At 37.5% G+C, this 21,805-nt stretch overlaps 4 protein-coding genes across 8 annotated transcripts; 3 read left to right on the forward strand and 1 right to left on the reverse strand.

The window, feature by feature from the left end:
• Window positions 1–1,015: 1,015 nt before the first annotated feature.
• LOC107561523 (uncharacterized) lies at window positions 1,016–9,078 on the forward strand. Of its 3 annotated transcripts, none has more exons than XM_016246002.1 (16): window positions 1,016–1,145; window positions 1,644–1,700; window positions 2,591–2,702; window positions 2,981–3,194; window positions 3,484–3,626; window positions 4,803–4,962; window positions 5,052–5,107; window positions 5,218–5,408; window positions 5,487–5,597; window positions 5,686–5,826; window positions 5,980–6,087; window positions 6,170–6,328; window positions 7,318–7,912; window positions 8,019–8,082; window positions 8,167–8,342; window positions 8,448–8,742. In XM_016246002.1, exons 1-16 carry the CDS (start codon window positions 1,143–1,145, stop codon window positions 8,654–8,656), a joined length of 2,499 nt encoding a protein of 832 aa, XP_016101488.1. In that variant the 5' UTR covers window positions 1,016–1,142; the 3' UTR covers window positions 8,657–8,742. The 3 variants fall into 3 exon arrangements, with proteins under 3 accessions (XP_016101488.1, XP_016101482.1, XP_016101475.1); XM_016245996.1 differs by lacking the exon at window positions 1,016–1,145 and having other exon boundaries at window positions 1,375–1,700; window positions 8,448–8,536; window positions 8,635–9,078; XM_016245989.1 differs by lacking the exon at window positions 1,016–1,145 and having other exon boundaries at window positions 1,375–1,700.
• Window positions 9,079–9,509: 431 nt separating this feature from the next.
• Window positions 9,510–13,805, forward strand: LOC107560437 (ubiquitin-conjugating enzyme E2 A). 2 transcript variants are annotated; one of them, XM_016244629.1, is made up of 6 exons: window positions 9,510–9,753; window positions 10,248–10,328; window positions 10,713–10,738; window positions 11,588–11,677; window positions 11,817–11,905; window positions 13,310–13,805. In XM_016244629.1, the coding sequence occupies exons 1-6, from the start codon at window positions 9,710–9,712 to the stop codon at window positions 13,436–13,438; spliced, it is 459 nt and encodes a 152-aa protein (XP_016100115.1). In that variant the 5' UTR covers window positions 9,510–9,709; the 3' UTR covers window positions 13,439–13,805. The 2 variants fall into 2 exon arrangements, with proteins under 2 accessions (XP_016100115.1, XP_016100107.1); XM_016244621.1 differs by lacking the exon at window positions 9,510–9,753 and adding an exon at window positions 9,821–10,026.
• A 711-nt stretch (window positions 13,806–14,516) lies between these two features.
• On the forward strand, window positions 14,517–16,613 carry LOC107560466 (ubiquitin-conjugating enzyme E2 A-like). Its single transcript, XM_016244653.1, has 3 exons — window positions 14,517–14,661; window positions 14,801–14,889; window positions 16,118–16,613. The coding sequence occupies exons 1-3, from the start codon at window positions 14,523–14,525 to the stop codon at window positions 16,244–16,246; spliced, it is 357 nt and encodes a 118-aa protein (XP_016100139.1). The 5' UTR covers window positions 14,517–14,522; the 3' UTR covers window positions 16,247–16,613.
• Window positions 16,614–17,316: 703 nt separating this feature from the next.
• LOC107560450 (NF-kappa-B-repressing factor-like) lies at window positions 17,317–21,590 on the reverse strand. Of its 2 annotated transcripts, none has more exons than XM_016244645.1 (3): window positions 21,488–21,590; window positions 20,362–20,486; window positions 17,317–20,146 (listed from the first exon to the last, which is right to left on the reverse strand). In XM_016244645.1, the coding sequence occupies exons 2-3, from the start codon at window positions 20,468–20,470 to the stop codon at window positions 17,967–17,969; spliced, it is 2,289 nt and encodes a 762-aa protein (XP_016100131.1). In that variant the 5' UTR covers window positions 20,471–20,486; window positions 21,488–21,590; the 3' UTR covers window positions 17,317–17,966. The 2 variants fall into 2 exon arrangements, with proteins under 2 accessions (XP_016100131.1, XP_016100128.1); XM_016244642.1 differs by lacking the exon at window positions 21,488–21,590 and adding an exon at window positions 20,692–20,975.
• Between the last annotated feature and the right edge of the window lie 215 nt (window positions 21,591–21,805).

Raw genomic sequence — 21,805 nt, forward strand, 5'->3', positions numbered from 1 at the left:
ATGCATTAACATTCACAATGAGCAATAGCTACATTTGCTACATAAATTATTAATCTTTGTTTAAAAAAATACAAGTCTTAGTTTTTTTTTTTTTTTTTAAAGGGACAATACACATTAATTAACATGAGTAACCAAGTCTACTATGTAAATGTGCCAGATTTAGTCATTCAGGCTAATTTTCATCTGCAGTTCATGTTAGCTCATTAAATAACACAGTTGCAACTTTCGATTTTAACAACCTGTTATTAAATATTGGATTAAATATTGGAATACCTAAGATTAATGAATGTTCAGAAGAATTTTTCATTGGCAGTTTGTTAACTAATGAATTAACTAATGTTAACTAATGAAGCCCTAATGTAAAGTGTGACCGAACAATAAAGAATCAAAACACTTTCAAACAATATCTAGGGCATGTTGTAGTCCAGATTAAAATGTAAAAAAAATTGGAAAATAAATAGCCTATTAAGTCTAAATATTGAAGTATTTGGCGCTGTGATGAACATCATAGCAAATACACAAATCTGAATGGCTGTTTAAATCATTTTAAAATGATTCAGAAACAGAAGTTAGAGCAGCTGCTTTGTTTACAGGGCTTCCGGGGTTACGGCTGCATTTAAATGAATTATTATTATTATAATTATTATTATTATTTCTGCAGTTTAGCGCCATCTGCTGTCAGAGAGTGAAAGTGCGCTTTCATCCAGAGCGCCTCTCACATGTTCCGCCAGGTGCTTCTCGTCCGCGCTTGTTTACATCAAGTGCACACACATCTTTCATGCAGCATACAGCGGTGTTGTGCATTTTGACCAGTTGATGGGAAAAGTATTCTTAAAATGCATTCAAAATTCTGAATAATTTGTTATATATAATTATTCACGGTATTTAGAAGTGCCCACGATAACAATACCGTGCATATTCATTAACGTGATATATCGCATCACCGAATACCGGCACAAGTCTACACGTGGGTCACCTGCAGTGTAAGACTCACAAAGCTCAAGACGTTCGGATAGACGTTTGGTTTGACGTTCGATCGGTCGGTCGGTCGGTCGTTCGAACGTTTGATTTTGGCACGGAGTGCGCGCCACAGAAGAAAGGCAAATGAGTGAAGTACTTCACCATATGCTTGATGTTATAGCATGGTGCGTGCTTTACTTTCTTTATAGTAAAGTGAATAATGCTACTTGAAAAGTTGAAAGTGAACGATAACGATTTGTTTATGAAATTACTGTTGAGCTGCACCATACATGCATTACCTACTACAGAAAGCAGATTATAGTAAAGATTCCGCAGAAGCTCTATGGAGGGCAAAATGCTACACCTTCAAGTGCACCGATCACATTACAATCGGAAGTTGCTCAAACCATAAACACTTGCCTTTCGTTTCTGCATTCAGTACGAGTCTCGTCTGTCTGGATGAAAGCAGAGGAGAGGGATAATGTGTTGCGTTTAAGTGGACGAATTAAGCAATCTAATGCAAAATAATTTCTTTCTGAACCTGGACCTTTTTAACAATGCACACTTGGCGGAGCTACGTCGCCATTATATTTGTACTTGTTTGGTACTTCTCAGAGTTTGGACAAATATGGACACAAGCCTTCTTTTGTTTTTTATGCTTTTTAAATTTCCCTTTCAAAAAGCAAGACCGTGAAACAAGCACTCAGACGGATGATACATCTGAAGAAACAGAACGACAGGTAACAATATTAATCCGGCGGTCCTGCATATTTTAACGTAGGTGACTTGAGAACATTAAGAATAATATTTCTGCCAAACTATTCTTATTTTTATTCTTATTCTTACTTTGAACATGTGTATAGAGTGGTTGACACTGTCCTGTTGGAAAATCTAATTAAACTACTATATGTTTTGGAACAAAAAGTTTCCATTAGCTGGTTCAAGCCGGTCATTAAATGGTTGACCAACTGTCATGTTCCAAAAACCTGTTGGACTGGACTGACCAGCTGGTTTCTTGCTTGACTTATGGTCTTGCAGCTTACACAATGTAAATAACCATTGCAGACCAGCTAGAAACCATTGTCTGTGTCCCAAAACAAAACTTCTAGCCCAGGGGTGCCCAAACTCGGTCCTGGAGGGCCGGTGTCCTGCAGAGTTTAGCTCCCGCTTGCCTCAACACACCTGCTTGGAAGTTTTTAGTATGCCTAGTAAGAGCTTGATTAGCTGCTTCAGGTGTGTTTGATTAGGGTTGGAGCTAAACTCTGCAGGACACCGGCCCTCCAGGACCGAGTGTGGGCACCCCTGTTCTAGCCTAAATCGGATTTTCCAGCAGTGCAATTGAATACATACCTGTAATGGTTATTGTAAATGGATACATAACAATATAGTAAACTATTAGGCAGAACTGTGGGAAGCATTTGGACACATCATTACTATAGTAGGCTACATAGCAGAATTAGTTTTCATGTCCAAAGAAATCATCAGATTACGTTTAGTTCCTTATTTCTGTACACAGGGTCTTCCAGAAAGCAAAAGCTCTTACTGAGTGACCTAATTTCTGTATTCATGACTCTGATATCAGTGAAATTACTGGAGTTTGATCCCTTGCACCTTAATCCTCCTGTTTCAGAAAAAGAAAGGTCACCATGTTGGTGTCACTGATGAGATTGATGCTACCAGAACTGGACAAACTGTGTCTCAGGCAATGCAATATCCAAATGTACAGAGGTCACTTCTCCAGGGTAAATAATAATTTTGTTGTTCGCAAGCTTCACCCCCATTGTGCCTCTCAAGCATGTCTGGAGATAGTGACTGAAGGAAATTTCTTGACATGACCATGAAATTTGTTGTAAACATGACATAGAACAGGAAGCTGAGGATCAGGTAATATGGTAATGTTTCATAGGTTTGTGTGGCATTTATACCCTGTTAATTTCCTCACCAAAAGAGACATACATGGTTTTACAAGGAGATCATTGCAGTTGTGCATGATTAAATTTATTTATTTATGTTTTTGTAGTCTTTAAATGTGCCTATGCTCACCTGGTCCAGCCGTGGTACACGGTCCCAGAATTTGGCGACAGTCAGCCCCTTCATAGGACACTACAGAGGGAGTTTAACCTGGTTGTCGAGAGAGTCATTTGCAAGGCAATGAACTTCGATCTGTCTGTTACCAGTGTGGGTTGTATTAGGATCTTCACTCAGCACCTGCGTAATGCAAAGCAGTCAGATGGGTGAGCAAGTTTGTCTGTGTCATTATGCCTAATTTATTCTGAGAATATTGTATAATATTATGACATGAGTGACATCACTATCTTTTCATTATTTTTCTTCCTTTTCTATCAGCACAGCAACTGGGCCTTATGATTCTTGAGCTCATATTTTAAAATCAAAGAATTTCTGCCAAAACTCATGGACTTTCTATCCTAACCTATGACTGATCACCTGATGCAGTTCCAGGAATACTGCTAATAAAATGAGTCATTATGAAAACTGTCTTGTTTATTTGTTTATCTGTTTCAGTTCTCCAGTGTTCGGTTCAAGATCTGAGGAGATGGCAGTCCTCAGAACCTTCTCTGAAGCTCTGGTGCGAAACCTTTTTCCTGAGTACCTTTGGGAAGCAAAACTCTACCGGTGTGTCCTAATTGAGATTGTTGCTACAAAAGGTTAGTCCTACTGAGCTTTGTGCTAAATCATTTCTAATGATCTTTCTAATGATCAGAACATTCATCAGTTGTCTGGCATCAACATTTGTAGCATTCATTATGTTTAGGACAGTATCTCTGAAACAAATGTTACTTTGCCACTCAATGCTTTAAGGCTTGTCTCAACATGTCACTTTCTACAAACTTGTTCATCTTCATTTTTGTGTGCGTCAGTACTGATGGATGTCAGTACAACTGATCTTACCTTTGTCCAAAATGGTTATGGCGACAAAGAGTGAATTATTTCTCTAACTGCCTCCAACATCATATTTAATATAAATTCAAAATTAAATTTATTTTATAGAATTAATTGTAAATCAATAAGATTTTTTTTAATCAATATGTTTGTTTTTTTTGTATACCAAATCATGATTGTTGGTGCTTCTAAATGGTCTTTTACAAAAATCTTTACTGTCTTTTTTAACATATTCTCTTCAAGGCTGCACTTATCTGATCAAAAATGCAGTAAAAAATTATGTGAAATATTATTACAATTTAAAACAGTAAAGTGCAATTTATTCCTATGATGCAAAGCTGAATCTTCAGCATCATTACTTCAATTCTAATATGCTGATTTTGTGATCAAGAAACATTTCCTTTTATTATCAATGTTGAAAACGTGTACTGCTTAATATTTTTGAGGAAACTGTGATACATTTGTTTCAGGATTCGGTAACACTTTACAATAAGGTTCATTAGTTAACATTAGTTAACTACTTTAGTTAACATGAACTAAGAATGAAAAATACTTCTACAGCATTTATTAATCTTAGTTAACGTTAATTTCAGCATTTACTAATGCATTATTAAAATAAAAAGCTGTGCTTGTAAACATTAGTTAATGCACTGTGAATTAACATGAACTAACAACGAATAACTATTTTCATTAACATGAACAAAGATGAATAAATAGTGTAATAAATGTATTGTTCATTGTTTGTTCATGTTCATTAATACATTAACTAACATTAACTAAGGGAACCTCATTGTAAAGTGTTACCCAGAATTATTTTAGAAGTAGAGCAGACCCCAACCCTTTGAATAGTAATGTTTAAGTTATTTTTGTGCTGTTCTAATTGTATTGTGTATTTTCTACTAATACACTGATTCTTTGTTACTCCTTTTGTCCATCTCTAGCTCTTGATGTGCTTGTGACATGCCTCTGTAATCCAGACAACCTGAATCAGATGGTAGTTTTGCAGCTGGATAGAGTAACCTCTAAAAGCTCAACAGGAGACCTGCTAAACTCAGATAGGGAAGGCAGACCATCTTCTGTGGGAAGTGAAGAAGCAGAAGTGTAAGTCGTCTCAAAAACATATAGTTTAGGCATATTTATCATATTAATCTCATTTGGTGGCCTCGTTCTGGTTTCCACAAATTCCACAGATTGACAGATGAAGCAGAGGATGCTCGGTCTGTAGACAGAAAAGAAAAGAAGAAGGGTGATGTATCTTTCTCTTTCATTTTAGTAATTTGATTTATGAGCAGTAAGTGTAAATTAATAATGTAATAAAGTGTAATTTAATTACTTTTTTCACTGTTATTTAAGCAGGCAATAGGATCAAAGAACGATTTTCTAAATTTGTTGATAAGGTCAAGCCAAAGAAAGCCAAAAAGAAAAAACATAAGAAGGAGCAAGAGCTTTTACAGAGGGCTTTATCGTCACGAAGATCTGCTGTTATTGAAGATGATGGTGCAAGCAGCAGAGAGGGCTCCATTAAAAGCTGCATGGACTCGGATTATGTATGGAAAATGTGCATATTAAATTCATTTACAACGCTTTTCAGTACAACTAAGTTTGGCTGTGCTTTCTTTTAAAAGGACAGTGAAACGGATGTTTACCTAACAACAAATGTCCAAGAGGATATGATGGAGTTTAAGCTTTCCTATGAGATGTGGCGGGTGGGGAAGTGGGCAGTCCGTGTTACAAATGTGAGGCATATTTTAAAACAAAGAAAGCTAAACAACATGCAAGCTAAGTTGAGTTGAATAATTAAAACAAAAAAAAACATTATCTTAGGTTCAGAAGGAAAATGAAGAGCTGTGTTTCACGGTTCACCTGGAGGAGAGAAATAACCCTGAGAATCTCAACTGGGATGTGAAAAGGACCCAATCAGATATACTTCATTTCCACAGCCTCTGGCAAGTGAGAGAGGAAATGGTGAGGAATCTTCAATGCATCTGTTCTATCGAAACCCAGACTATTTTGTATTATAGTCATTTATATTTTACTCATTATTTATTATTGATTTATGTATGTAGCTGCTTGCTTTAAAATCTTTTTTTTCCTTCTCTTATTGCTGTTATTTTTAAGGATAGTTCAACTTTACCCTCTGTATCTGCAATAGTAGAGAAAACAAAGAAGGATCTTGATGGTGCATATGCAGAAGAAGTTAGATCAGCCTTGGAGCACTTTTTGCAAGTAAGCTGTCACACACACACTGTCTAGAATTAAAGAAGTAGAAATAAATACTTGGCAATGTTTTCCTCTCATTTCCCGTCAGGAGCTGGTTTCTGATGCACAACTTGGTCACACTCAGCCTGTATTCCAGTTCTTGTGTCCCATTGCACAGCTGTTGAGTAATAAGGAACATAAAGGAGGTGTCTGGAGTTTTCTGAATGGACTTGCAAGCTTTCTTACTCCTGGCCAAGATGAGGATGAGGTAAAAACAGATTTTAGGTCAATAGCTTAATGGAAATCTGATGATGAAACTGATGAAACGCTACTGTTTAAAAGTTTAGGTTCAGTAAGATTTTTTTCAAAATGAATTAATTCTTTTACTCAATTAAAAAAATCTTGCATCATTTTAACTGCTGTATTTTTGTGTTTATTTGTTTTTCATTTTGTGTTTATGTAACTCTTGTATTATTCCAACTCAGTTTTTGTTGTGAAAATAGCTTTAGATGCTGACATGGCAATAAAAATAAATTACTACTACTATACTTTTACGCCGCAAGGATGCATTAAATTGAATAAAGGTACAAAAAAGAAAATATTAGCCAGCACAACTGTTTTCAACATTAATAATAGTTCATGTTTCTTGAGCAGCAAATCAGCATATTAGAATGATTTCTGGAGTGTTATGTGACACTGGAGTAATGGCTGCTGAAAATTCAGCTTTGCCAGCAAATGAATAAATTACATTTTGAAATAAATTAAAATAGAAACAGTTATTTTAAATTGTAATACTATTTTGTAATAACATTTCACAATATTACTGTCTTAACTATATTTTTGATAAAAAATAAATCCAGCCTGGGTGAGCATGAGAGACTTCTTTTAAAACATTTGAACGGTAGTGTATTTATATCAATATTTCATATATTTGGATCAATAAAAATACAGCAAGATTTGAAATCTTGTCCAAATAGAGCTAAATTTAGTTGATTTACAGCATACACTACAGGTCAAAAGTTTGGAATAATTAAGATTAAAAAATGTTCATGCTGTTACCAACCCCAAACTTTTGATCAATATTTAATATATTTGGATCAATATATATATATATATATATACATCAAGATATGATGTCTTATCAAAAGAGCTAAAGTTTGTTGATTTACAGTAGACGTACAGTATACCTTTAGCTTCAGCACAAGGTAAATTATTGAGAATACTGCCACCCTCTGGTGATACTATGTTTTTTCCCAGTCCCATAACCCCAGAGGAGAAGATAAGCTTGATGAAGCAGGAGCCTCAGGACATCACAGTGGACCAATAGCACAGCCAGCCTGCATCGACACAGATGAAGAGCCAAAGGAGGGCATTGTAGAAGGGCCAATAGCTACAAACGTTAGGTTTTGTAACCCTCGTGAAGAGACTGACACCTTCAGAAATAGAGAACCGGATATGGAAGATCAGACCTCTGATGAACAGGATGGGGTTTCAGATGGACAGGAGAGTCTTGCTGAAAGTTTCGATGTCTTTGTTAATAGGTCAAAATTAGTTAGTCCTTCAGGACACTCCAATGATATCTCAAGCTCAGTCATGAACCATACTGAAGGCGTAGAGTCTGACTCAGATGACGGCTTTAGAAGTATTCAGTCTGGGGAGAAAACAAACAAAAAAGAAAAGTTAACTCACAAAAAGTCAAATGGATCACAAAAGTTCAAAGTAAAAGAGAAAACTGGACAGCTCAAGGAAGAGATGGCAAATCAGCCACAGGCTCAGAAAAAGGAGCCTCAGACCAACTGGGAGCAAGTCGAGGCTACAAAAGCCATATTTGAGTTACTTAAGGAAATAACTGGTATGATGTAACTTCCTTGTCCTGTTTGGCTTTTCTTGGATCACCAAGAACTGAAACTAAAAACTGATTTACTTTGCCATTCAATGTTTGTCTTTACCATCTTCAGGTAACTCAGTCCTCATTAACATTGTTGATGCCATTCTAAAAGCAGTCCAGCCTTTGTTAAAAAAGTAAGTATCCCATTTCATATTTATTCAAACACCAAATATATTTAACAGTATGAGGAGATAATCATAAGCTTTCCTCCCATGCAGGAAAATAAACAACTTTTTAAAAAGGATGCATCCCACCGAAGCTCATATTGCATCCTATATTGACAATTTCCAGGAGAATGTATGGCCAGAGGGAAATGTGCCCATCCAGCCGCCACGTGACAGTGAGGAGAAACACGCGACCAAGGAGAAGGCTTTGCAGCTTATAAATTCAAAATGTATGTGCAATATTTTCCCATGCCTTGGTAAAGACCAAGACCCTCTCATTTTTTAATGATTCTTTCATCTTTACCAATATGCAGTAATTGTTGTGGTGGTTTTAGATTCAAACGCTTTAATCCTCAAGAAGACTGATGTTGAAACTTTGTTCAAGATCTTCCAGGACACAGAGGAGAACAAGAAACTGGTTTATGTGAGGACTCTTGCTAAGATTGTTATGAAGTTCAAATCCATTTTGAAACGTATATCCAGATTAACATTTAAATTCTTTGTGTGTGTGTATGTCCATAGATGCTGCTGTCATACGTTCTAGGGGAGTTCCTTCCTGGAGAGCCTGCCTTCGGTTCAATAGCTAATCTAACAGTTAAGGATTTTGTTTCCTAATAGAAAGAAGATATTTTTTATGTTTTTTAATGTTCATGCTTTGAGAAGCATGAACGCTGATATTTTTACTTAACAAAAATGCTAACCTCAGCATTTTAACAAATACACTGTAATTATGTTTCACTTCAACAATGTTACAATATCTTGGGTGTAAATTTTAAACTCATATTTTTTTTTAAATATCACTATATGTAAGTTTTTGTTTTGTACCTTAAAATTGTACACTGTGAAGAACACGCAATTTTAATAAACAGCACAGGTTACTCAGGAAAAAAAGATAAAGTCATTGTGATACTGATCAAAATTTTACAACAAGACTTAATCCACACCAGGTCGATCTGTGAGGAATGTATTCGAATAATAATAATGACAATAAATATATTTTACTATTAATTTCGAGTCATTTAATTTCTTGCACCTTAGCAATTCGTAATATAAGCAAAAATACTATTGAGTTAACACTGTTCACACATATTTTTCGTACTCCACTTCAATTTACACTATTAAATGTTTGCTCCTGTACTCACCACGTCTGTCAAACCCATGACGTAACTACGCCAGGCTGCTACAACTGTACGTGTTTGAAGGTTTTTCTCTAAACGGCTTTAACCATATCTGTTTTTCTTATTAATCAAAATCACTCGAATTAATAAAGCCAGTCACACATGTTCTCTTCTAATGATAAACCACGAATAGGTTTACAGTTGTGTGAAAGAGCTCACTTTTATTTAATCGCACAGTTGCTTCTCCCCCACTTTATGTTGGTATGGTCCAGTCCCAGAGAGCCCGACTGGCGGCGGCTTAGTAGAGAGAACAGGCAGGAGGAGGAGGAGGAGGAGGATCCGAGCGAACGGCTATTCGGCTAACATCGATGTTTAACCGAATCGACGAAACCGACGTCTGTTGAACTAAAAGAATTGAACCTGATTCGAAGTAACAACGTCGATACCTTATGTTTACGTCTTGGCTATCCAATTAAACCATGTCAACCCCAGCAAGACGGCGTCTGATGAGAGACTTTAAACGGTTAGCGGCACACAAAATGCTAAAGGCCCTTGGTAGCGTTTTGAACACCGGCTGCTAGAGAGAACAGGCAGGAGGAGGAGGAGGAGGATCCGAGCGAACGGCTATTCGGCTAACATCGATGTTTAACCGAATCGACGAAACCGACGTCTGTTGAACTAAAAGAATTGAACCTGATTCAAAGTAACAACGTCGATACCTTATGTTTACGTCTTGGCTATCCAATTAAACCATGTCAACCCCAGCAAGACGGCGTCTGATGAGAGACTTTAAACGGTTAGCGGCACACAAAATGCTAAAGGCCCTTGGTAGCGTTTTGAACACCGGCTGCTCTCGGGCTTTAACATGGCGACTCCCCCCCCCTCACAATAGCCATTTATAAATGTCATTATCCCTCTCCGATCATGTATTTGGATGTCATGTGTGCGGTATTTAGTGTTGTCGTGGTGTAGGTGTAGTATATGTAATGTAACTTCTCCGGGTAACTTGTTTTTCAGTCTCCAGGAGGATCCACCGGCAGGAGTTAGCGGAGCCCCGTCGGAAAACAACATCATGGTCTGGAACGCTGTCATTTTTGGGTTTGTATCATTTGCCTTTTTTTTGACAGCGATGAGCAGTAAACAGAACACACTGACAATTTTGTTTGTCTCGGACTTTTTGAGGTCTGTAAGATAACATCTAGCTTGTTAGCGGTAATATAAGCAGTTTTAAATAGGCCAGATGGCCAATGGTCCCCCATAAGAGGTGCTGGTTATTTGATCGTTGAGTGTCCTGAATAGAGCTGTGTGTTGTGTTGGAAACAGGTTATAATGTCATATCCGTAGACTGTGTACTTTGTTATTTTTGGATTATAGTAATGCGCAGGTCTGTTGCACGTTGGCCAGTGCTTTGGCTTTGTTTCTTGCTGTCATGCCAAGTGTTCTGTGTAACCTGACATGTTGACCCATTTCTTCTGCCTACAGCCCTGAAGGAACACCCTTTGAAGATGGTAAGTCAAGAAAACACTAGCTGTTTGACATTTTAATTTTTTTCAGTTTTAATGTGGTAATTGGAGAAATGGCTTCAAAGATTTTGGTTCATTTAAGAAAAAAAGATTTTTTGCTCACCTAGGTTGCATTTATTTGATAAATAGCTACAGTTGACACAGCAAAATATTATTACTATTTATAATGACTGTTTTCTATTTTAATATATTGAAAAATGTAATTTATTTATGTGATGGCAATGCTGAATTTTCAACAGTCATTACTACAGTCAGTTTCACACGATCCTGCAGATGTCATTTTCATATGCTGCTCATGAAACATGTCTCTATTATCAGTGCTGCTTAATATGTAGTTTTTGTTTTTTTGGATGAATATAAATTGAAAAAAAAACCAGCATTCATTTGAAGTAAAACATTTTTGTAACAGTGTATTTAGGTCTTTACAATGTGACAAAATGTGACAGTCTTTACTGCCACATTTGGTCAATTTAATGTGATCTTGCGGACTAAAAGTATCAATTTCTTTTTAATAAAAACTTACTGGCCCCAAACCTTTGTATAATGCTGTATTTTAAAAATATTACGTAAAATTATAGTACTTTTTAAAATGATTTGTATTCAAAGTGAGTAACATTATAAATGTCTTCACTGTTACGTTTGATCAGATTAATATGTCATAATGTAAACCACACTGACTGCTGAATAAGGGTTGAGCTTTGGGTTCCAAATAACGACAACCGATTAAATGTGCCACTGTATAATTGTGTAGTGGTATTTGGCATGGTGGGGTTCTTTTTGTTTACATGTGGAAAATGGTTTTTGCTTCATATTTTCTTTTTCTGCTTGTCATAGGAACTTTCAAACTAACAATAGAATTTACAGAAGAATATCCAAACAAACCTCCTACAGTCCGGTTTGTCTCCAAAATGTTTCACCCTAATGGTAAGTTTTACATTTATAAAATCCTATCATTGCATTTATAACATCTTTGCATATTGGATTCCTTAAGTATAAGTGTGTACATATATCACATTGCAAGAATTAAGTGTCAGTGGACCATAAAATATAATTCTTTGGTCAGTTTATGCAGATGGTAGTATATGTTTGGATATTCTTCAGAATCGCTGGAGTCCAACATATGATGTTTCCTCAATTTTAACCTCAATACAGGTATGATATGTCTGCACTTATTTCAGATTTTTTTGCACAAACTACAGGGTTCAAACACAGTATGGAAAAGTATAACATTTTATTTTAGTATTTTTTAATCTCTGGATAAGTATGGAAAAAAGAAAACAATATGGAGAAATGTTTGTGTTTCCACACTGTTGCCCCATTCTGTTTCCTACGTTATAAAATTGAGAATTTATATATTTTTTTGCACAAACTACAGGGTTCAAACACAGTATGGAAAAGTATAACATTTTATTTTAGTATTTTTTAATCTCTGGATAAGTATGGAAAAAAGAAAACAATATGGAGAAATGTTTGTGTTTCCACACTGTTGCCCCATTCTGTTTCCTACGTTATAAAATTGAGAATTTATATAAAAAAAAAAATTTGTATTACTTTATTATTATTTCTATTCCGGTGTCACCATTGCCCTGTGCTTGGCAGATTTTTTGTCTCACTCCATTCCTGATGGATCATTTTGCAATGAAAATCACTTTTTTATAATTAAAGAAACAAATTTGTATGTCTTATAAGTAATTAAAACAAACATTCAAATTGAATTTTTCTTCATTAGTGCTGTCAACAGTTCCACTACTTCGGTACAAAGTCAATACTGAAATTTAAAAAATGTAATGATACCAGCCATTCTGCAGGAAAGGTGGTACGTGTGATCGCTCTGGCCAATCAGACGTGTTTAAGTTAGTGAGAATACTCTCAATACTGCTCAGAATGATGAGTTTTTATTCAGCATACACACTTAAAGTTCTGTGTGGTTTCGTTATAACCAACAAAATGTAAACAAATGCAAATAAGAGATTCATTGTGCAGTGTAGATGTATTCATTGATTATAACTGGAGTTTTTGCAAGAGTGCAGAAAATGCGGGACTGAATCTGAAATGGCAATGATTGTCTTGGTGATAACCATTGCAGTGGATGGGGCAAACTTATAGACTTGCCACTTGTTCTATATAATACATTTGTTTATTAATTTTATTACAAACGTTTCACTTGACCTTTATAAAGCAATGTTTAATTAGACTACATGCTACAAATATTTTTGCTTTTGTACCGAAAACAAGTTAAATTTTATTCGGTACTATAACAACACTGGTTTGTAGTAGTTGGAGAGTATCAAATTCAATTCATATTGTGAATTTGACCTTTAATCATTACACCCTTAATAATTCATTTTTCAAATATTGTCTGAAAATCTATAGAGAAGCCTTTTTTTGAGTCTGGAAAAGTATGGAATTTTGAAATTGGAAAATGTGTAGGAACCTGAAACTAAATGTTTTAATTAGCATGATTTTTGCTTGAAACTCTTCTTTATGCCTTTTTGATAGTACTGTAAAAATGTGAGGACATTATTCAGGTTGTTAACATGCCTTTCATTGTCACAGTCTTTACTGGATGAGCCGAACCCAAACAGCCCTGCCAACAGCCAGGCAGCTCAGCTGTATCAGGAAAACAAGAGAGAGTATGAGAAGCGTGTGTCGGCCATTGTGGAACAGAGCTGGCGTGACTGTTGACCCTCCTTACAGTTCACATATGAACAATAGTCCGCCTCACCAACAAGAGGAAAACCACCTGGCAAAGAATAAAATAAAACACATCATGTTTTGAATCATTCTCCATGTACTCGGTAGAATTGTCTGTTCTGTAGCTGTTGCAGGATTAGAGTGATGTTGTGTTGTGGTCTCCCTCTTCATGCAGAACCTTATCCTAGATGAGGACGAACCTTAGTTTAACAAAATATTGTTGCTAGGGTTACTTGCTTTTATTTGGCCTGTCCTCACTTTTGTCATCTTATTTCTTTGGTTTTATAAGTTGCTCCTACACTGTGGGCTGATTTCATTTTGGGTATTAACATGTTGGTTGAGAGTGATTTCTTTGCGTCTCTGCAAAAGTGTCATACCGAATGTCGCTTAATGTGTCTTTCAGAGTTCCAAATTAAACTGCAAGAACATTAAAGATGGATGATATATTGTCTTGTACGGAAAGCTTAGATGTTTCAGAAACATGCCTTTATAACTGCACTTGGAAAACCTGACCTTTTAAAACCAGCTTGAAAATTGTAATGTACCAGATGTTGGAATTGGCCCTTTTTTATCAAGTGCAAGTGCTTTGTTCTTTTAATTAAGCAGTTCACGTGTTGCCTATTGACACTGTGTGCCAGTTTGTCAGCAGTAATTGTTCGAAGGTACACCGTGATCTGTCTGTCCCACAAAGCCCCATGCCTAAGGCCTGGGAGTCAGAATATTACAAATTGGCATAGAGTGTATTGCTTCTCCCTCCTTCCCTGTATTCATTATTTTGTGTCTTGCACCCCAGATGCATTGTTATTTTGCTTGTTTTCTTAAGTTCCATTAAAGTGCCGTTTATTTTTACATTAAATTGCTTCTCCAAACATATGGATGTGATGCTGTCATGCAGTATCCATTTAAGATAATCTTCATTTTTTCCCTAATTTACCAAGTGTGTCGGATTTGCACTAGTAACCCATGTAAGAAACTGTACATTTTCTCATTGGGTTCCAAATAACGACAACCGATTAAATGTGCCACTGTATAATTGTGTAGTGGTATTTGGCATGGTGGGGTTCTTTTTGTTTACATGTGGAAAATGGTTTTTGCTTCATATTTTCTTTTTCTGCTTGTCATAGGAACTTTCAAACTAACAATAGAATTTACAGAAGAATATCCAAACAAACCTCCTACAGTCCGGTTTGTCTCCAAAATGTTTCACCCTAATGGTAAGTTTTACATTTATAAAATCCTATCATTGCATTTATAACATCTTTGCATATTGGATTCCTTAAGTATAAGTGTGTACATATATCACATTGCAAGAATTAAGTGTCAGTGGACCATAAAATATAATTCTTTGGTCAGTTTATGCAGATGGTAGTATATGTTTGGATATTCTTCAGAATCGCTGGAGTCCAACATATGATGTTTCCTCAATTTTAACCTCAATACAGGTATGATATGTCTGCACTTATTTCAGATTTTTTTGCACAAACTACAGGGTTCAAACACAGTATGGAAAAGTATAACATTTTATTTTAGTATTTTTTAATCTCTGGATAAGTATGGAAAAAAGAAAACAATATGGAGAAATGTTTGTGTTTCCACACTGTTGCCCCATTCTGTTTCCTACGTTATAAAATTGAGAATTTATATTAAAAAAAAAATTTGTATTACTTTATTATTATTTCTATTCCGGTGTCACCATTGCCCTGTGCTTGGCAGATTTTTTGTCTCACTCCATTCCTGATGGATCATTTTGCAATGAAAAGCACTTTTTTATAATTAAAGAAACAAATTTGTATGTCTTATAAGTAATTAAAACAAACATTCAAATTGAATTTTTCTTCATTAGTGCTGTCAACAGTTCCACTACTTCGGTACAAAGTCAATACTGAAATTTAAAAAATGTAATGATACCAGTCATTCTGCAGGAAAGGTGGTACGTGTGATCGCTCTGGCCAATCAGACGTGTTTAAGTTAGTGAGAATACTCTCAATACTGCTCAGAATGATGAGTTTTTATTCAGCATACACACTTAAAGTTCTGTGTGGTTTCGTTATAACCAACAAAATGTAAACAAATGCAAATAAGAGATTCATTGTGCAGTGTAGATGTATTCATTGATTATAACTGGAGTTTTTGCAAGAGTGCAGAAAATGCGGGACTGAATCTGAAATGGCAATGATTGTCTTGGTGATAACCATTGCAGTGGATGGGGCAAACTTATAGACTTGCCACTTGTTCTATATAATACATTTGTTTATTAATTTTATTACAAACGTTTCACTTGACCTTTATAAAGCAATGTTTAATTAGACTACATGCTACAAATATTTTTGCTTTTGTACCGAAAACAAGTTAAATTTTATTCGGTACTATAACAACACTGGTTTGTAGTAGTTGGAGAGTATCAAATTCAATTCATATTGTGAATTTGACCTTTAATCATTACACCCTTAATAATTCATTTTTCAAATATTGTCTGAAAATCTATAGAGAAGCCTTTTTTTGAGTCTGGAAAAGTATGGAATTTTGAAATTGGAAAATGTGTAGGAACCTGAAACTAAATGTTTTAATTAGCATGATTTTTGCTTGAAACTCTTCTTTATGCCTTTTTGATAGTACTGTAAAAATGTGAGGACATTATTCAGGTTGTTAACATGCCTTTCATTGTCACAGTCTTTACTGGATGAGCCGAACCCAAACAGCCCTGCCAACAGCCAGGCAGCTCAGCTGTATCAGGAAAACAAGAGAGAGTATGAGAAGCGTGTGTCGGCCATTGTGGAACAGAGCTGGCGTGACTGTTGACCCTCCTTACAGTTCACATATGAACAATAGTCCGCCTCACCAACAAGAGGAAAACCACCTGGCAAAGAATAAAATAAAACACATCATGTTTTGAATCATTCTCCATGTACTCTGTGGAATTGTCTGTTCTGTAGCTGTTGCAGGATTAGAGTGATGTTGTGTTGTGGTCTCCCTCTTCATGCAGAACCTTATCCTAGATGAGGACGAACCTTAGTTTAACAAAATATTGTTGCTAGGGTTACTTGCTTTTATTTGGCCTGTCCTCACTTTTGTCATCTTATTTCTTTGGTTTTATAAGTTGCTCCTACACTGTGGGCTGATTTCATTTTGGGTATTAACATGTTGGTTGAGAGTGATTTCTTTGCGTCTCTGCAAAAGTGTCATACCGAATGTCGCTTAATGTGTCTTTCAGAGTTCCAAATTAAACTGCAAGAACATTAAAGATGGATGATATATTGTCTTGTACGGAAAGCTTAGATGTTTCAGAAACATGCCTTTATAACTGCACTTGGAAAACCTGACCTTTTAAAACCAGCTTGAAAATTGTAATGTACCAGATGTTGGAATTGGCCCTTTTTTATCAAGTGCAAGTGCTTTGTTCTTTTAATTAAGCAGTTCACGTGTTGCCTATTGACACTGTGTGCCAGTTTGTCAGCAGTAATTGTTCGAAGGTACACCGTGATCTGTCTGTCCCACAAAGCCCCATGCCTAAGGCCTGGGAGTCAGAATATTACAAATTGGCATAGAGTGTATTGCTTCTCCCTCCTTCCCTGTATTCATTATTTTGTGTCTTGCACCCCAGATGCATTGTTATTTTGCTTGTTTTCTTAAGTTCCATTAAAGTGCCGTTTATTTTTACATTAAATTGCTTCTCCAAACATATGGATGTGATGCTGTCATGCAGTATCCATTTAAGCTAATCTTCATTTTTCTAATTTACCAAGACTGTCGGATTTGCACTAGTAACCCATGTAAGAAACTGTACATTTTCTCAATTCTTGTAAATAAACAGTAAAATTAACTCTATGGTATTTGTTCTTGAACAAAGATAAGCATTTACATTTCATTAAATGAGCTAGAAAATGAACAATGACCAGACTAAATTTAATGTGTCAGTACAAGCAGACTGGTTGACAGTATTCGCAATAGCAAACTTTACAGGGATTGCTGTTCAGGCATTTGCCAGACAGGGAGTTGAAAGATTTAAGGTTGAGATAAATATTGAATTCTACAATCAACAACCAGAAAATGACAAAAAAATATATATACCGTTTTGTAATTACTTAAAGGATATTTTTATATTTCAAGTGATTATCTTACAACAGATGAAAGACTGAGTGAATGATATCTTGTCCATTGTGAAACATAAAATGGAATGTCATTTCAGAGAAGAGCACATGCTGCCATAAGGCCCCACTACTAACATCCATATCAATAAATATAATTCACAGGATATATATGACAAAAGTTAAGTTAGTAACGTGTTTATCATATGGTCTTGATCTAACCTATGACAAATCTCAACAAAGTGTACAGAAATACATGGTAAAGAGAGGCAAAGGGTACACAACTAGTCATTGAGAACTGACAGGTTTTCCAGGCTTTTCAAAAAATATATTTTACACTCTTCGGAAACAAATTAAAGGAAAAGTAACAAGTAACACCACTTTGCTTTTATTAATGGTCATCTGTTGGTTTCTCAGAGGGCTGCTGAGCCTAGTCATTGTGAAGCCTGAGGTTTCACCAGTTCATATCGTCCCACCTGCCCCTCCTGCAATAGCTGACCAATCAGCTGTTCCTTCTGAACTCTGCGGCTAACCACGAGGAAGCGCTGTCGGCTCTGTCCGTATGATTTGCTGCGCAGCCCATATCTTTGGGATACTTGGTGTATCTGCCTGCGCTCTTCATTGTTAAGCTCTGTGGAGAAGCGCAGGTCATCTTGACGGTCTGAACTCGCATAATTCCGAATTATTTCCTCAATATCACGCTTAGTCAGCTGATTACCGTGCCTGTCCATGTCCATACCGAGTCCTTCCCTGGTAAACTGCTCTTTGACCTTGATGGGTTCAGCAATGCCCTCTCCTTCTCTACCCAAACCACCACCTGTCCAGCCCATCTTACGAAGTAGCTGGTTACCAATGTTGTCCTCCTTGATCTCCTGCCGCATGGATTCCTCTCCAGAACGAGCCATGATTTGATTTCGGGAAATTGCATCCACGTGGCCCTCTTTTCTGAGGTTGGACTTCACCACAGCTTGTGTGCGCCGAAGTGTGGCGAGGGCCTCCTCTGCTGCAATGTGCTTCACTGTCTTTTTGGGTCCAAGGCCAGCAGCCACATACTGACCATCGAGGTAAACTTCACACCTCCAGCGATGGTCTGGCAGAACCGTAAACTTGTAGTCAGCAAGCACTTTATTAAATTGAGCGGTGTCATTTATTATGCAAATAGCGTTATCAGAGTTTTCAAGGATGACCAATTCTCCTAGCTGTGCTTTCTTGTTGCTTTGCTGGGCGTAGCGACTGCCAGGGTGGTCTGTAGTGTGGTTGCCTCCAGAAAAATTCTGCTGCTGTTGCTGCTCTTGTTGACGAGCAGTCTGGTTCATTCGCAACTTCCTTACTGCCGCCTCTGCCGCTGCATGTTTTGAGCTCTTCTTGGTCCCTCTGGCTTCTGCCACCAGCTCGTCCTGTAAATACACACTACAGAGCCATAAATTGCTGTTGGGAACCGGGTCAAAAGTGTAATCAACTTTCATGCGGTTGAACGCAGCCGAGTTGTTGAGTATACAGATGGCATCATGTGCGTTCTCCATGATTACAAATTCTGTCCAGTGTTTGCTTCGGTCAGGCTCATACTGGCCCTTGGTACTAGGGAGTGGCTTGTCCTCGGGGTTGCGAAGAGGTGGGGGTAGGATTGGGTTTGGAGTGTGAACCTGGCACACCACCATATCATTAACGGAAGTATGCTTGTACAGCCGTTGCAGGACACGAATTTCCACCGGCCTCATGAACAGCTTGACGGCCTGTTCTGATGCTCTGTCTCTGGCACCGTTTTTGCTTCCAGAGTACCCTGTGGCAAGGTACACAGACTGACACCTAAGTTCACATGCATATCCTTCAGAGGGTACTTTTCTGTTTTTAGGAAGGTCAGCGGGTGGAATATCTCTTAAATTAACATAGATGTACTCTGGGTTCGTCTTGCAAGCCTGAATGCTGCGGCTGAGTATGAAATTGTAGTTTGGCATGTCTGGTCCACTCATGAACGCAGGATCTCTCAGGGTAATGGCAACGGCCGATGATACTCTGGTAATCAGCCTCTGTTTTTCGTCAATTGTTGATGTGGGGATAGATAACAGCAGTGAGGGTGTTGGGAGAAGGCCAGAGCCGCCTCTGTTTGGACCGTCGTATAACCTGCTGAAAGCCTTGCTGGACGTCGGTCTATCCTGGTGTCCAAATCCCAGTCCACGCCGTCCGCTATCCCAGGCTCCAGACCGTCCAGCACTTCCGTATCCATTAGCTCGGCCTGCATGTGAGAAGGAGTCCGATTGTCTGCCAGTATGCGCCTCATATCTAGCGGTGTACTCCTGTTGCACCTTGCCCATGAAGTTCGGGGTGGACCCTCTGCTGCCATAGCCAAGCCCACTTGTGCCGCCCGAGGCCACGTCCTTACTTCTGTGCTCATGCAAAGAATCATAACCATACCGGTTACCATTATACGGCTGATGATCTGGTTCCCTTTGTCTTACGTCATTCATCTCACCCCTCCTGCGCTCCTTCTCGTTTTCCTTTTCGTCAGTTTCTCCAATTCGACTGCCACTGCTTCCGCCACTTACAAAGTGTACTGGTTCAAATCGAGGTCTGGATGTGAATTTTGACAAAGGCATCTTCCTCATGGGCTCTTCACCTGAGATATGAAATCATATATGATTAAAATATCCATTTACATGCAAATGAATACTCAATGTTATTTTGTTTAAATGCTGAATAAAATATTTACATTTGATATATTTGATGCAAAACACCCACAGAATAACTTTTCAATGCTGTGATATATGGATAGGAAGACTGACCGATCGATCAACAGACAGATAGATTGATTTCAAGCATTGATAGACTTACTTCCATCAGATGAATATAGCCTCTTTTTTGCTTCAACGTTTGGAACTAGTTCATATGAGAGCATTTTGCCAACATCAATCCCTTCTGCCATCTCAAGCACCTTGTGCATCAATTGGGAGCCATACCTGCCCAAAAAAAGAACAGTCATATTGTTGACAACATGCTTTGGTTGGCATTACTAATGTATAACTTTGCAATTAAGATGTTCTGTATAAATATGACACAAAATAAACTTTGCCCAGGACTTTTGTGATATTAGTATTCACTCAAACTCCCGCCAAAAATAAGTAAACAGCCCAATTCTCACGTCCTATTCAATCTAATCCCCACCTGCATCCCAGGAAAACATGGTTAACCCAGACCATCGACAGGGCCAGTAGCTTATCAAGAGCATTTCCCTCGAACTCTTCAATGTGTTTCACAATGAACTGACGTCTAGCGGACCAATGCTGGTCACTCTCGTAGTGCTGACGGCAATCATCGATATTACAGTTCCAATAACGAAGACCAGCGGGTTTACTTAAAAAACACGGGCCCGTTGAATGAGGTCTGATCATCCCGGTGTCTCACGATAGCCAGTAGCTAACCGGAAACAACGTAGTGCGCGCAGTGTATGCTGGGAAGTTCACACGGCCCAATACAATTATAATACACCCGATGCAGAACAGAATATGTAAACTAGCCAATGCTTATAACGATCACGCAATTGCTATTTAAGTATAGAGTCAGATGCTGAGTGTTACGCGTAACAAACAAACAATATTCTCTGATCTGTATTCGCCCAGCATATTTACTATGACATTTGACAACATGAGTACAGACCTCGCAACAGTCTGTCCTAAAGATTTACAGCAAATTTAAGCGATAACTCTCGGACATAATTGTATTTTCAATAGCACAACCGCAACTCTTTAAAGTACAGCGTTCGTCAAACATGCACTTCGGAACACGTTTGTTATTTTCCCTTATGGTTAAGCTAACCAATAGTTTCAGTGGGATTAAACTGAAAGTGACGCAGTAGCATCTTCATTCTCTCAAGCGGTTCTTCATCGCCGCTTTGTCATGCTTATGCGCTTTTAAGGTGAACTACGCGACGATGTATGCTACACAACTAAGTGAAGCTTACCTTTGTCATACAGCAGCTCTGTTTAGGTGACCTTGAGTGTGAATTCAGACGCACAAGCGAATATGCAGCAAATTGACACTGCTAAAGCTAATCCACTGCTGCAACCAGGAATCGGCGACTCAATCGTTATCACCAGTGACACTCACTGCTTTAGTCTGTTAATAGATGATAAACATTCATAACACCCATTTAACAATACCTACGTAATATTTGATCTGAAGTCAGAAGTTTATATATATATATAGGCTACATACCGTGTTCTAACAATATGTGTAATTTACTATTATAGCGTAGTAATACTTTTAGGATGATAAATAT

This window comes from Sinocyclocheilus grahami, unplaced genomic scaffold, assembly GCF_001515645.1.
Source record: "Sinocyclocheilus grahami isolate Dianchi unplaced genomic scaffold, SAMN03320097.WGS_v1.1 scaffold23.1, whole genome shotgun sequence".
NCBI classification, from domain to species: Eukaryota; Metazoa; Chordata; class Actinopteri; order Cypriniformes; family Cyprinidae; genus Sinocyclocheilus; species Sinocyclocheilus grahami.

What these genes read in the sequence shown, in the direction of transcription:
- LOC107561523 (XM_016245989.1), top strand. Translation starts at nt 1,518, where the DNA reads ATGCACACTTGGCGGAGCTACGTCGCCATTATATTTGTACTTGTTTGG. An exon ending in ACAGAGGTCACTTCTCCAGG is followed by an intron (nt 2,703 to 2,980) that starts GTAAATAATAAT and finishes ATGTTTTTGTAG; the next exon opens with TCTTTAAATGTGCCTATGCT. An exon ending in GCTGCATGGACTCGGATTAT is followed by an intron (nt 5,409 to 5,486) that starts GTATGGAAAATG and finishes TTCTTTTAAAAG; the next exon opens with GACAGTGAAACGGATGTTTA.
- LOC107560437 (XM_016244629.1), top strand. Translation starts at nt 9,710, where the DNA reads ATGTCAACCCCAGCAAGACGGCGTCTGATGAGAGACTTTAAACG. An exon ending in AGGAACACCCTTTGAAGATG is followed by an intron (nt 10,739 to 11,587) that starts GTAAGTCAAGAA and finishes TGCTTGTCATAG; the next exon opens with GAACTTTCAAACTAACAATA. An exon ending in CAAAATGTTTCACCCTAATG is followed by an intron (nt 11,678 to 11,816) that starts GTAAGTTTTACA and finishes TTCTTTGGTCAG; the next exon opens with TTTATGCAGATGGTAGTATA.
- LOC107560466 (XM_016244653.1), top strand. Translation starts at nt 14,523, where the DNA reads ATGTGGAAAATGGTTTTTGCTTCATATTTTCTTTTTCTGCTTGTCATA. An exon ending in CAAAATGTTTCACCCTAATG is followed by an intron (nt 14,662 to 14,800) that starts GTAAGTTTTACA and finishes TTCTTTGGTCAG; the next exon opens with TTTATGCAGATGGTAGTATA. An exon ending in CAATTTTAACCTCAATACAG is followed by an intron (nt 14,890 to 16,117) that starts GTATGATATGTC and finishes TCATTGTCACAG; the next exon opens with TCTTTACTGGATGAGCCGAA.
- LOC107560450 (XM_016244642.1), bottom strand. Translation starts at nt 20,918, where the DNA reads ATGATCAGACCTCATTCAACGGGCCCGTGTTTTTTAAGTAAACCCGCT. An exon ending in CATGTTTTCCTGGGATGCAG is followed by an intron (nt 20,487 to 20,691) that starts GTGGGGATTAGA and finishes TTTTTTGGGCAG; the next exon opens with GTATGGCTCCCAATTGATGC. An exon ending in GCTATATTCATCTGATGGAA is followed by an intron (nt 20,147 to 20,361) that starts GTAAGTCTATCA and finishes TTCATATCTCAG; the next exon opens with GTGAAGAGCCCATGAGGAAG.